Source organism: Lepidochelys olivacea (assembly GCF_965140295.1).
Source record: "Lepidochelys olivacea isolate rLepOli2 genome assembly, chromosome: 6".
In the NCBI taxonomy this organism is placed as follows: Eukaryota; Metazoa; Chordata; order Testudines; family Cheloniidae; genus Lepidochelys; species Lepidochelys olivacea.
This window is the reverse complement of record NC_140416.1, coordinates 24,311,710-24,324,957: the sequence shown is the minus strand read 5'-3', so window position 1 is coordinate 24,324,957 and position 13,248 is coordinate 24,311,710. Positions and strand designations below refer to the sequence as shown.

Sequence of the window (13,248 nt, the reverse complement as noted above, 5' to 3'; positions counted from 1 at the left end):
CCAAAGAGCCTTTCTGAGACTGAGGAGAAGGAGAGCGTGGGTGAGGGGAACAGATGTAATGCGTGATTTCCCCCTTCCCCCCCATGGGAGCTCTTCACATAATTTTAGCTCCATTTTTTTAATGTTAGATCTGTTCTACAGAAATAGATATTCTGAAAGCTAACTGCTAGATCAGTCACCTGGTCCTCCAAAGGTTCAGTGGTAGGTACATTGGAGATTCCACAGGCCTTTCTGGGTTTGTATTTTTTTAAATTAAAAAAACAAATTTTGAGCTCCTGCTTATCCTTTTAATATTTACTTTGATCAGTAGCAAGATTCCAATTGTAGTTCTCAAAGGCCCGCTATGTGTGTGGGTGTTTGTGTGTGTGTGTGTGTGTGTGTGTGGGTGGGGGAGTACTAGACTGTCTCAAGTGTTATTCTTTTGGCTGAAGTAAAATTCCAGATCAGCTCCCTTCTGGGATGTATATTGAAATCTAGACCACACTGCAAAGTTTAATCATTCCGTTGTATTTAGTATAATGGGAGATGAATATGGATGCTAGTATAAGTCGGAAGGAATTTTTCCTATGCCCCCACTGAAGCTTCAGTGAGCGTTATTTCCTGATTTACTCTCCCGCAGTTTAAGGTTTACTACACAGCATTTCAAATATGAAGCTATACAGTAACTGAACGTACTTCTGCTATTTCAAGTCCATGGCAATGTGATAAATAACTCTGTCGTCAAAGTACTGTAATCTCCCCCCCCCCCCCCCCCCGCACCTCCACCCCAATAAAGATTGTTCAAAGAGGCCAGGTTTTGATTTTCAGATTCTTTCTTCTTCTGAAACCAAAACTACGTTAGGTTATATGGAGTACAGCTTTCATTCCATCAAATCCACCAAAGTTTTGGGTGGAGTGGAGGCTGGGTGAATAAAAGGTTCATCTTTGGACTGATTTATAGTGTTAAGGTTATCAAATTAAGTCCTTTTATCCAGAAAGATAATTCTGCCATTGTTTTGCACACTGCACCCATTTTACAAACCTTGATAACGAGGCGGGTTACCCTAAGGTCACTCTTCTTGAAGTCACTGGATTCCTGGAGAGACTGAGAGTGGAAAAACACTGCCCTAAAAGGGGGATGCAGGGAAACGGTAGGGAGGACGAGGAAGGGAGGAGACAGAGCCTCTCCTCAGTACATTTGGTTCCAATTTTCTTTCGGGCCTATCTACAAGGCTAAGAGACAGGCATGTCTTACATATCTTTTTCAGCTGGGGCAAAAACATGGTTGCAACACAAATTAGAAATCCATCATTTTTGTCACAAAAACCCATGGAAATACCAAAAATTGGTAGTGATTGATCTGTGGTTGGGGCTGGGGGCAGGGCATGGCTTAGGGGATAAGAGAACTTTTACAAATGTCAGAGGTCAAATCTAAATACACACAAAGTGAAAATAAATGCTTAATATCTAAAAATGCCCTGCGCAAGCAAAGGCCACCAGTGTTAGTGTATGAATATAGATTGCCTTTACCTTTTTCATAGCTTCTTTCTGTGGAGTTGCAACACTAATAGTGTGTGAGGCTTGAATGGTTTCAGTCGATTATCTGTCTGATAATGAACACCAACTGATTGGATTTTTTTTTCTCCTATTTTGTTTTTTCTTTGTCGTCTTTAGTGAAACTACTTTATTCAGGGTTAAAAGAGGGGAAAAAACTAAAGCTTTCCCAGAAAGTGACTTAGAATCATAGAATAACAGGGTTGGAAGGAACCTCAGGAGGTCATCTAGTCCAACCCCCTGCTCAAAGCAGGACCAACCAATCCTGAATTTTTGCCTCAGATCCCAAATGGCCTCCCCAAGGATTGAACTCACAACCCTGGGTTTAGTAGGCCAATGCTCAAACCACTGAACTATCCCTCCCCTCCAAACTTAGCATGCTATTTCTAAACTTAGAGCCAGTTTACCTAGAGATAAACCCATCAGCACTCACTAAATGAGGAAGTCACTGTGGTCTGTTAAAGGGCTGATCCTGCATGCCTGCAAAGATATCAGAGGGGAAGTTTTGATGTTGGCATTTGCTTTAAATGTATTTTGAGTTCCCCACTGAAATGAGTTAAAGTTTGTTGTTTTGTGGAGTTAGTGTGTGTAGTGTAAATACATTTGATTAAGTGTGTCACTGGTTAGCTGAAATAGGTTCAGCAGAATAACTCATAAAAGGCCTAGTGGAAGTCAGAAAACTGGAATTAATTAACTGTTGTCTTCAGTAGAACTGTACTATATAACTAAACATTTTTTCGTGGCATTTGGATAACTTGTTATATTACCTCCCCTCCCCCACAAACACAAGGCCCTGATTTTCAGAAGGGCAGAACATCCACAACTACCACTGAAGTCAGTGGGAGCCATGGATTCTTAGTTCTTCTGAAAACCAGCAAATGTCTTTCAAATTCAAATCAGTATTCACTGACTCCTCTCTCCTTACTCTGGGTTTAATCCTTCATCCACTGAATTAATCTCAGATGTTGCCCTTGACTAGAATGGGTGCATGTTCCCTCAGCTCTGCCTATCACAGACATAGTGGGGGTGAAATAGCATTTTGGTTTCTTTGAAGAAGTTTGGTTATTCTTTCATATTTCTGAGTCTGAATTTCCCCGCTCTAAGAGTTGCATGCTGTGCATTGTTACCAGTCCCAGGAAAACAACAAGCCACTTGCCCGTAGGGATTGTGCATATGTTGACCTGTAGCTGCAAACATTCTAGACGATACACCTTTCTTTCATAATAAACTTAAATTAAAACCCACTATTGCAATATCATAATGATTTGATTGTGACTTTTTTCAAAATCTTTAGTTTAACGCTCTTACAGGAAAACTTTTTCTACACTTGAAATATTATTTTTTGGTGATAGGGTGTGGAAAGGAGTTGGGTGTGAAGAGAGTGCTCTTTCCATCAATTAAGTTTCTAGCTAGTTCACAGTTTGAGGGAATTGCGGTGTGGGGAATAGCCTTATTATTATTTAGTATAGCCCCTAGGAGCTCTAGTCATGGACTAGAACCGTATTGTGTGTATAGGCATTGTATAAGGACACAACAAATAAATTGTCCCTATCCCCAGGAGCATACAATCCAAGCATAAGACAAGAGACATCAGATGGATACAGACAGACAGATGGGGGAGTGCAAGGAAAGAATGAGACAATACAGATCAACATGATAGGCACACCATGGTCTTGGCACACCACTGGCCTAACTGTGGTCAAGTTATTTGTAGCCATGACGGAAAAAGAGTTTGAAGGAGGATAATGGGGTAGAAGACTTGCAGATATTTACAGGGAGTGCCTCCCAAGCTTGAAGGACAGCATGGGAGAAAGTATGAACATATGCATGTGTGAAAAGTCTTCATCTTCGATGGGGGTCTGATGGATTTCCTGGTTTTACCTCTGAGTTGCTTAGCCTCTGTCTACACTAGCACTTTTGTCGGTCGGGGTGTGAAAAAACCACCCCTTGACTGACATAAGTTTCACCGACAGAAGTGCTGGTGTGGACAGCGCTGTGTTGGTAGGAGACGTTCTCCCGCTGGCATAGCTACCGCCGCTTGTTGGGGAGTGGTTTAATTCTGCTAATGGGGGAGCTCTCCCCCGCGGGCATAGAGCGTCTGCACAGGAGACCTTACAGCGGTGCAGGTGCCGTGGTACAGCTGTGCCGCTGCAAGGTCTGTAGAGTAGACATAGCCTCACATACCGATTGCTGAGCCCGCAAAGCAGGCAACACAAGAATAAAGCTGCTTCTCAGAAGTCAGGTCAGGATTTTTTATTTTTAATTTTTTAGTACCCTTAATGTGCAGTCAAATGGCTTCCTGCTCCTGTATTTACATGAACAAAACCACTTTGTTTTGGTTTTGTTTTGGAAACTTGAGTGGGTAAAGCAGGTGTTGTCCTGCTGGCAGGGTTTTTTCCCCTTCTCCGGGAACCTGGAGTTAAAAAAAAATGCCTCCCACTGAGTCATTGTACATGTTGCCTAATCATTTTACACAGGGGCTTAATATCACCACGTGGCAAGTGGCCACAACTCTTGATCAGCTTTTTATACCTATTTTTCCCCTTCTCAGAGAACTTTCTTCCATCAGCATCATTCCTCCCATTTCTTCATATCTCCATCTCTTGTCTCTTTCCCTCTGCAGTCTTTTCTTCCATCATTTCAGGACGACCCCAAAGAAGATTGCAAGGCTCCGTTCCCGGTACAGCCACGCTACAATGGGTACCTGACAGTGTGAGCCAAATTCAGCTAGAGCAACTCTGCCTTGAACAGTGTGTGCTTGACAGTTGACAACCCCACTTCAGAGTTCAGCCACTTTGATCAAGCTCGGAGACTTGCTACCTGCCACATGAAAAGATGTGGCCATTGAAACTACAATGAAAAGCTTGGTTATCCATCCCCCTGTTTTTGTTCAGCTAAAATGATCAGTGTCTCTCATTTTACTGCATTTTCCACCTTTGGTTTCTAAAGGCTTATTTCCTAGGGTTTTTTGTTTTTCCCCACAATCCAAATATTTTGTTAAAAAGAAGCTCCATATATGAATATATAAATTAAATACAATTGAAAAGAAAAGGGGAAATGCAAAGGCTTCTAATGTATCAGATGTGACTATGAGGAGAATCAGGTGTTCAGCATGAATATCCTCTGAGATAATGATCAAATGTTTTGTATAAATACAGTCTCATTCAGTAACCATATGGAGCTAGGGAATAGTTTAGTTTACGACTTGTCGTTACGACATTTAGGGCATGTCTACACGCACAGTGCTGCCGTGGCACAGCTGCACCGGTGCAGCATGTCTGGTGAAGATGCTATATGCCGAAGGCAGAGAGCTCTCCCTTAGACAAAGTAAAACCACCTCCACAAACAGCGGACGTTCTGTCAGCGGGAGTAGCTCTCCCACCACAATAGCGCTGTGCACGTGAGCCCTTATGTTGCTCAGGTGGGTGGTTTATTCACACCACTGAGCAACAGTATGTTATGCCGGCTTCAGCTGTAGTGTAGACATGGCTTCAGTTAGGTAAGACTGACCCTTAATTATGTTCTGTGTCGTTTTTTGGGTGTTCTCTGGTGTGAAGGTGGTTGTGTTTTGGGAAGTTCAGTTTGTGAGGTCTGTGGCTTTGTCTACACTACAAGCATCAGTGTACACACTTACTACAGTGATGAAAGGTTTTTTTTTTTCCCGTTACTGTAGTAAATCCACCTGGTAGCTAAGTTGATAGAAGTATTCTTCCATAGACATAGCCATTTCTACACTGGGGCATAGATCGGCTTAACTATGTCTCTCAGACGTGTGAATTTGTCACAGCCCGAGCGATGTAGCTAGGTTAACCTATGTTTTAGGTGTAGATCAGGCTAGTGTCTGTGTTTCTGGAAAGTTAGAGGGGCATTGTGAGATGAGGAGAAGCATGTGATACTGACGGGAACCACAAAACAATAAGCTTTTTAGACTAAAAAGGAGGAGCAGTTTGTTCTTCACAAAACAAAAATTTGGGGTAGTTGCCCGTTTTGTTGTTTAAGCAGCATTTTCAAGTCACGTTTTAGATTAATGTTTAAATATATGTTTTAACTGGGTGATAAACGTTAGGGGTAGAAGGAAGAGAGAGAGACAGGTATTGCAGGATCATGGGCATCACTGGGCTTTTTTTTAATGGGAAAGGAAGTAACTAAAGGGCAGATCATGAATGGTGCTAAACTTTCAGGGAACAATCTGAAAGAGTCCAGCTGGCTACTCTGCCCTGTCCCCTCCAGCTTCACATAGCCTGAGTTCTGTGGGTGGCAGAGGAGAATGAGTCAGCAGTGTGCCCTTGTTGCCAAGAAGGCCAATGGCATTTTGGGATGTATAAGTAGGGGCATTGCCAGCAGATCGAGGGATGTGATCGTTCCCCTCAATTCGACATTGGTGAGGCCTCATCTGGAGTACTGTGTCTAGTTTTGGGCCCCACACCAAAGAAGGATGTGGAAAAATCGGAAAGAGTCCAGCGGAGAGCAACAAAAATGATTAGGGGACTGGAATACATGACTTATGAGGAGAGGCTGAGGGAACTGGGGTTGTTTAGTCTGCGGAAGAGAAAAATGAGGGGGGATTTGATAGCTGCTTTCAACTACCTGACAGGGGGTTCCAGAGAGGATGGATCTAGACTGTTCTCAGTGGTAGCTGATGACAGAACAAGGAGTAATGGTCTCAAGTTGCAGTGGAAGAGGTTTAGGTTGGATATTAGGAAAATGTTTTTCACTAGGAGGGTGGTGAAACACTGGAATGTGTTACCTAGGGAGGTGGTGGAATCTCCATCCTTAGATATTTTTAAGGTTAGGCTTGACAAAGCCCTGGCTGGGATGATTTAATTGGGGATTGGCCCTGCTTTGAGCAGGGGGTTGGACTAGGTGACCTCCTGAGGTCCCTTCCAATCCTGATATTCTATGAGAAAGGGAGTTTCTTGTGTGAGTGGCACTCCCCTTCTTGGGGATCTGTGAACATGGAAGGGAGCTTGAAGGCCCCGTGACAGGCTCCATATGTTTGTGATTCATATTTGACATAGATCAGAACTTTGGGTGAAATGTGTAATCATTAAAATATGGTGTTTTTGACAGTATGACCAAAGGTGGCTTATCACCAGAGTCAGGAAATGCAGGTATTCCAGTGAATGGGAGGAAAGAGTGTGTGAATGCTAATCTCATATGGAACTAAAAGATAATTTCCATATACTAAACAAGCAGTCTCAGCCAGGGACGAAAACCACTGCATAGAGGTGGGAAATGTGTGTGCCAAATGGTTAAGGGACCAGACAACTTTTTTGTGCACTGAATATTCAATCAGAATTATGTAAGAACACACCAGCTTTCCAACTATATTAAAATAGTGTGTGGAATATGTCATGGTGAACATGTAGCAGAACAGGACCGAGGGGAATCCACATTCTGTGCTAGTTTTATTGTGGCAGGTATTGGTGTCCAGAATGGCCAACTTCCTTTCTGATATGATGATGAGCGAAGTCACATCTTTACCTTTATTCTCTGAGCTAAAACTGGTAGGCCAGCAGAGCTGATGGGAAAAAGCAAGAGGCCAGGTGGTCTCTGCAACCCAGACTAGCCCTCTGAGAGGCTGTGGTGTTAGAGAGAAAGAGATTGCAAGTGTACAAGTACATGAAGAAGTGAGACGAAACCTGAACCATAGAAGACGAATGTGCTATTTGTCTGAATCACTAATCTCTCTAAATGTGCGTAGTACCTCATCTACATGAGATTTTACATTAGTGCAAGGCTAAGCATGATTTCATTCAGGTCCCTAGCGTCTCCTTACCATAATATGGGGTGAATCACATCAGAGTGGATGACCAGTCTGGCCTTTATAAATCTGGCAGTAATGCTAGAGGGGAAGGTGCTTGCCAGCTGCTCAGTCCATTCAGACAGAGGCTATCCTAGCCAATGCCAGGGACAGAGGTCTTTGGGAAGAAGCCTTCCTGTGCCTGGAGAATTTCCTCAAACTCTAGAATGAATTACAAAACTCCGTTTGATTTTGAGATTTTTATGGAAATGAAGTAGGGGCAAGAGGTGAATAAATGACACTATTTAGTGTTTCCAATATTTCTTTCTCCCTTTTCTTAAAGGCTTATTACACTCGATATCTATGTGTACTTGTATGGACTGTTCATGCGCATGTAGGCAAGTTACACAACGTAAATAATTTTGTCTGTTTAATCCTTACATGTAATTGTTAAAATATATTACCACTATGCAGCAGAGGAAGCAGTCAGTTTGCATTGGTAGGTTATGAGGATCTGAAAGTTCAGTGTGTTTTCTATGTGTATGTGCCTGCTGAACTCCATCTAGTGTTGGTCTTTCGTCTCTTTTATGTGCATTTTCCAATCTATATTGTCTGCTGCCACCTAGTGGCAGAAGAAAATAATTATGGGCGAGTTCCATTAAATCATTGGTTTTCAAACTGGGGCATTTCCCCTTGTCTGGGAAGGGAGGCACCAAGGTTATCGGGTGGATGCAAGGACCTGACTGTCATCTCACTAGCTAAACCTGCGGCTCCAGCTGCTGCTGCCAGGCTAGAAGAGCGAGGAGGAGTTTGGGGCGTAACATCTCCCTGTGCAGCAGCTTCAGGGGGTGGGAAGCATGTCAGCTCACTCTCCTCTCCAGAGGCTTGTGTGCATGTGTCCCCTTGTGCGAGTTCCTCCCTTCCTGCACAGGCTCTTGTGCATGCATGCTGGGGATTGTGTCAGGGCCAAAGGAGCCTGTGGCCTGTGAGTGATTCTGGGGAGTCCCAGGGGTGGGAACACAAGAAAAGGGGTGCAGCCCAACTGTCTATCACCCACCCAGTGCATATCATGGAAAGGGGATGCTCAAAAGCTGGGGGACCCTGGCCAAGATGGACTCCTGGACCCCAGGTATCCAAAGAAACAGAGTTTCTTAGAAAGATGTGGGGTATACATGGGAGATGAATCTCCAAAGCGGAGTGCAGCAAAAAAAGCTTGGGAAACTCTGCATTAAATGTTTGCAGGTACTTAAACAACTTAATCAGAAATTGCAAGGCACTTCCCTGGATTTCCTTTTGCTAACACATACACGCATGTTGGCATTGCTATCTGAAAGGCTGCAGATTGGGTTCTTGGAGAATCATAAAAAGAAAAGGAGTACTTGTGGCACCTTAGAGACTAACCAATTTATTTGAGCATAAGCTTTCGTGAGCTACAGTTCACTTCATCGGATGCATACTGTGGAAAATACAGAAGATGTTTTCATACACGCAGACCATGAAAAAATGGGTGTTTATCACTACAAAAGGTTTTCTCTCACCCCACCCAACTCTCCTGCTGGTAATAGCTTATCAAAAGTGATCACTCTCCTCACAATGTGTATGATAATCAAGGTGGGCCATTTCCAGCACAAATCCAGGGTTTAACAAGAACGTCTGAGGAAAAGTGTGTGTGTGGGGGGGGAATAAACAAGGGGAAATAGGTTACTTTTTATAATGAATCAACCATTCCCAGTCTCTATTCAAGCCTAAGTTAATTGTATCTAATTTGCAAATTAATTCCAATTCAGCAGTCTCTCGTTGGAGTCTGTTTTTGAAGTTTTTTTGTTGAAGGATAGTCACTTTGAGATCAGAAATCGATTGACCAAAGAGATTGAAGTGTTCTCCGACTGGTTTATGAATGTTATAATTCTTGACATCTGATTTGTGTCCATTTATTCTTTTACGTAGAGACTGTCCAGTTTGACCAATGTACATGGCAGAGGGGCATTGCTGGCACATGATGACATATATCACATTGGTAGATGTGCAGGTGAATGAGTCTCTGATAGTGTGGCTGATGTTATTAGGCCCTGTGATGGCGTCCCCTGAATAGATATGTGGGCACAGTTGTCAACGGGCAACACCAACATTCCACACAAAGATGGACTACAAGCCGTCAAGAACACTATCCCCGATAATGTCACGGCTAACCTGGTGGCTGAACTTTGTGACTTTGTCCTTACCCATAACTATTTTACATTTGGGGACAATGTATACCTTCTGTTCCTCAGACGTTCTTGTTAAACCCTGGATTTGTGCTGGAAATGGCCCACTTTGATTATCATACACATTGTAAGGAGAGAGATCACTTTAGATAAGCTATTACCAGCAGGAGAGTGGGGTGGGGGGAGAGAAAACCTTTTGTAGTGATAACACCCATTTTTTCATGGTCTGTGTGTATAAAAACATCTTCTGTATTTTCCACAGTATGCATCCGAGGAAGTGAGCTGTAGCTCACGAAAGCTTATGCTCAAATAAATTGGTTAGTCTCTAAGGTGCCACAAGTACTCCTTTTCTTTTTGCGAATACAGACTAACACGGCTGTTACTCTGAAACCTTGGAGAATCATAGAATATCAGGGTTGGAAGGGACCTCAGGAGGTCATCTAGTCCAACCCCCGCTCAAAGGAGGACCGATCCCCAACTAAATCATCCCAGCCAGGGCTTTGTCAAGCCTGACCTTAAAAATATCTAAGGAAGGAGATTCCACCACCTCCCTAGGTAACGCATTCCAGTGTTTCACCACCCTCCTCTTCTCTTCTGTAGACTAAACATCCCCAGTTCCCTCACACCCAGACAATTATTGTATGTCAACATATACAATAAAAATAACATTCTTAAAACTGTTTCCAGTTTATCAACGAAATATCTTTCAAATTTCACTGAGTTCAGAGAGCTTTGGATCAGAAACACATGGAGACATAATAGTAATGCTTATTGTGTAGTATACAGAGGATGGGAGAATGTTTTAAATCATAGATGGAAAAGACTTCTTAGCTCTAGGCTCGTCCCTTCCAAGGGAAGATGATTCCCTAAGACACATTTTCTAGTATTTTGTCTGAGATCCTATAGGTTTCTTTTATAACTTTTTAGGTATAGTATAAAAAAATATTAGTTGTGTATACCTATTTCTGTAATTAAATATTGAAATATTGTGATTGCTGTATAACCCCCCCCCCCCGCCGCCCTGCACGCAATATAGCTGAGCAATTTTTTTGTTTGTTTTTTTTCTGTTAAATAAGTATTTTCTAGCTACTATTTTGTATGTCCATAAATTTTGGGTGTTCATTTTGCATATCAAAAGTTTTGATATCTACTAGCAAACATAGATTTGATCTGATTATATATTATCTCTGCAGCTGTTAATTTGAAGATGTTTAATTTCTGTTTCTTACTTCCAGTACTTAGTTATCTAACTCCTATTATTTATTTTATTTTCAGATCAAACCTGCAGCTGCCTGTAAGTGCCAATCTATTACTTTATTATGATTTTGTTTAGTATCCTAATTTCACAATGTGGCCACAAGAACAAATGGATATAAACTGGCCATCAATGAGGTCAGGCTTGAAATTAGACGAAGGTTTCTAACCATCAGAGGAGTGAAGTTCTGGAACTGGCTTCCAAGGGGAGCAGTGGGGGCAAAACACCTAACTGGCTTCAAGACTGAGCTTGATAGGTTTATGGAGAGGATGGGATGATGGGACTGCCTACAATGGCATGTAACTGATCTGCAACTGCTAGAACAAATATCTCCAATGGCCAGTGATTGGACACGACAGTACAATTAACGCAAAGTAAAAAAGTCTGATGTAAAAGCAGGGAACAGTAAAGCGGTATTTAAAGTGGTGTTACAGTCTGAAGAAAACCTAAACAATAACAAAAGTGAATACACATACATAAAGTGAAATACCAGAATTATGTGAAGGTGTTTAACTCCTTTTCTTTTTGCGAATACAGACTAACACGGCTGCTACTCTGAAACCATTTTTCTGTAATTTTTCCTTTTCCTATAGGCCTTAATGTTTGCAGCTCAATAAATGCAAATGCAACAAAGACAGAAATCAACATAGACACATTACCAGAAAATGTTACAATAAGCAATGTAACTTTTACAAATGGAACTCTGTTCCAGGATTCACCACTGAACAATTCAATAGAAGGTCTTTCACCTGGTGTACAATACATTATCAACTTTAAAAATGGAACAGAATCATGCTGCAAAAATATTACAACAAGTAAGTGACATGAGGTTGTTGTGGGAGGGAGTATCTTTTCATTTTATAACTTTCTTACCATTTTAAGTCCTCTCTACACCACGAGAAAGCAAATGGCATAGCAGAGCATGGCTCCACCTTGATTTCTGGCAGAGTATTGAACCATGTTATGTCAAAGACCTATACCTGCTTAGTAGGCTTTGAAAACCGTTTGTGAACATGTGGCCTTACAACAGTTCATGAATGCAGGTGCTGTCACCTAGTTGTAGACTCTTTACCTATGAAGGGTTAGTTTCCTTTGCTTTCCTTTTCATGGCTTCAGCTGGCAGCATGGACAAATGTATAGAGTTGGGCTAGCGAAGTATGTGTTTGGATTGTGACTTATATTTGGAATACTTGTGTGACAAATCATTCCTGCAACTACTTATATACTATAATATATATGGTACTGTACCACATATCCAGATGATGTTGGCTGAGGGCCTTGTATTCTAGGGCCCTCTCCTTACATTGTTATACAGTCGGCAAGGCCCCTTTTCCCACAGTTGCAATAAGTATCTTTTAGAAAGACCACCAGGTTGGTGGTAACAGCCTTCAACAGCCTGAATGGTGTAGGCAGGAGAAATGAGGCAGCCTGACATCTGAGTGATGTGGAGGTCAGTGCTGCTGCTCCTCAGTCCTGGCTGACCAAACCCTCAGATGGAAAAGGGACTGAGGGAGCCAAGGGGTGAAGGGGATCAGTAATCAACAACGAGGAAATACCCAGTTGTGGATGAGGAAAGTTACTGCTAAGGCCTCCAGGGAGTCCAGACTGCCTCCTGGCATAAGTAGACTGAATAAAATAAGTCTTTATATGCACATAAATGAAAACCTAGCCCAGCATATTCTACCTGAGCACATCAGTAAGTCCTTAAGGAGTTCTAAGGGTGCTGCCCTCTATCAGTAAATGTTAACCTCTTGCCACATTACTGTGTCTTGCTGCCCCCTTTCTATTTCCCCCGTTGTTACTCAAGACTTCCCATCACCATCCTCCTATTCAAAACTGCCCTTTCCTTCTTAATGCTCATTATAAGTTGTTCCCTGCTAAATTTACACCAGGCGTGGATTAGCTGATTGACGCTAAAAGGAGGGGTTGTGGGAAGCAGTGTGAAAATTCTGTTGGAGGCTATGAATTAATATAGTCTTGTGGTTAGCATCAGACGTGTTTAAAGCAAAGAAATTCCCTTTGATAAGTTTCATTTTAATAAATCTGGCTGATCTATCAGGACACCACTGAGTGACTCTAATGGCATAATTTGGAATTATGATCTTTTATGTATATTCTTATAATTGTTAGTATTGCAACCACTTGCCTGTCTGTATTACTGCCCATAGTGTTATATAATCTAGCTCCAGAATCTAACATTTATAAGGCACTTTTTCAGATTATTCCATATTCTGTATTGGAAAAATTACTTCTGAGATTTAGAAAAATAACTGAAGGGCAGTATAGATGCACTTTGTATATAAGAAGGCTACATCTCTTGTAAGGCCATGGAAGAAAGAGAGAAACAGTTACGGTAACTTACCCTCACAATCCAATATTAGTAAAATGGAGTGGTCAAAAGTGTACATAGGTTTTGGGTGTCCCATAATTAAACTAGTAATTCCTTAATGGTTTCATATGAAAGATACAGAGCTACATTCACTGGTACACTCCAGCTGCTTTGTACTTCTTTG

At 42.0% G+C, this 13,248-nt stretch overlaps 1 protein-coding gene across 1 annotated transcript in view; it reads left to right on the top strand.

The window, feature by feature from the left end:
* PTPRJ (protein tyrosine phosphatase receptor type J) overlaps nt 1-13,248 on the top strand; it is a 137,382-nt gene that overhangs the window by 61,214 nt on the left and 62,920 nt on the right. Inside the window, exons 2-3 of the mRNA XM_084630226.1 lie at nt 10,756-10,774; nt 11,329-11,550. Coding sequence (XP_084486352.1) covers nt 10,756-10,774; nt 11,329-11,550 — 241 coding nt within the window. The remainder of the gene's footprint in view (nt 1-10,755; nt 10,775-11,328; nt 11,551-13,248) is intronic.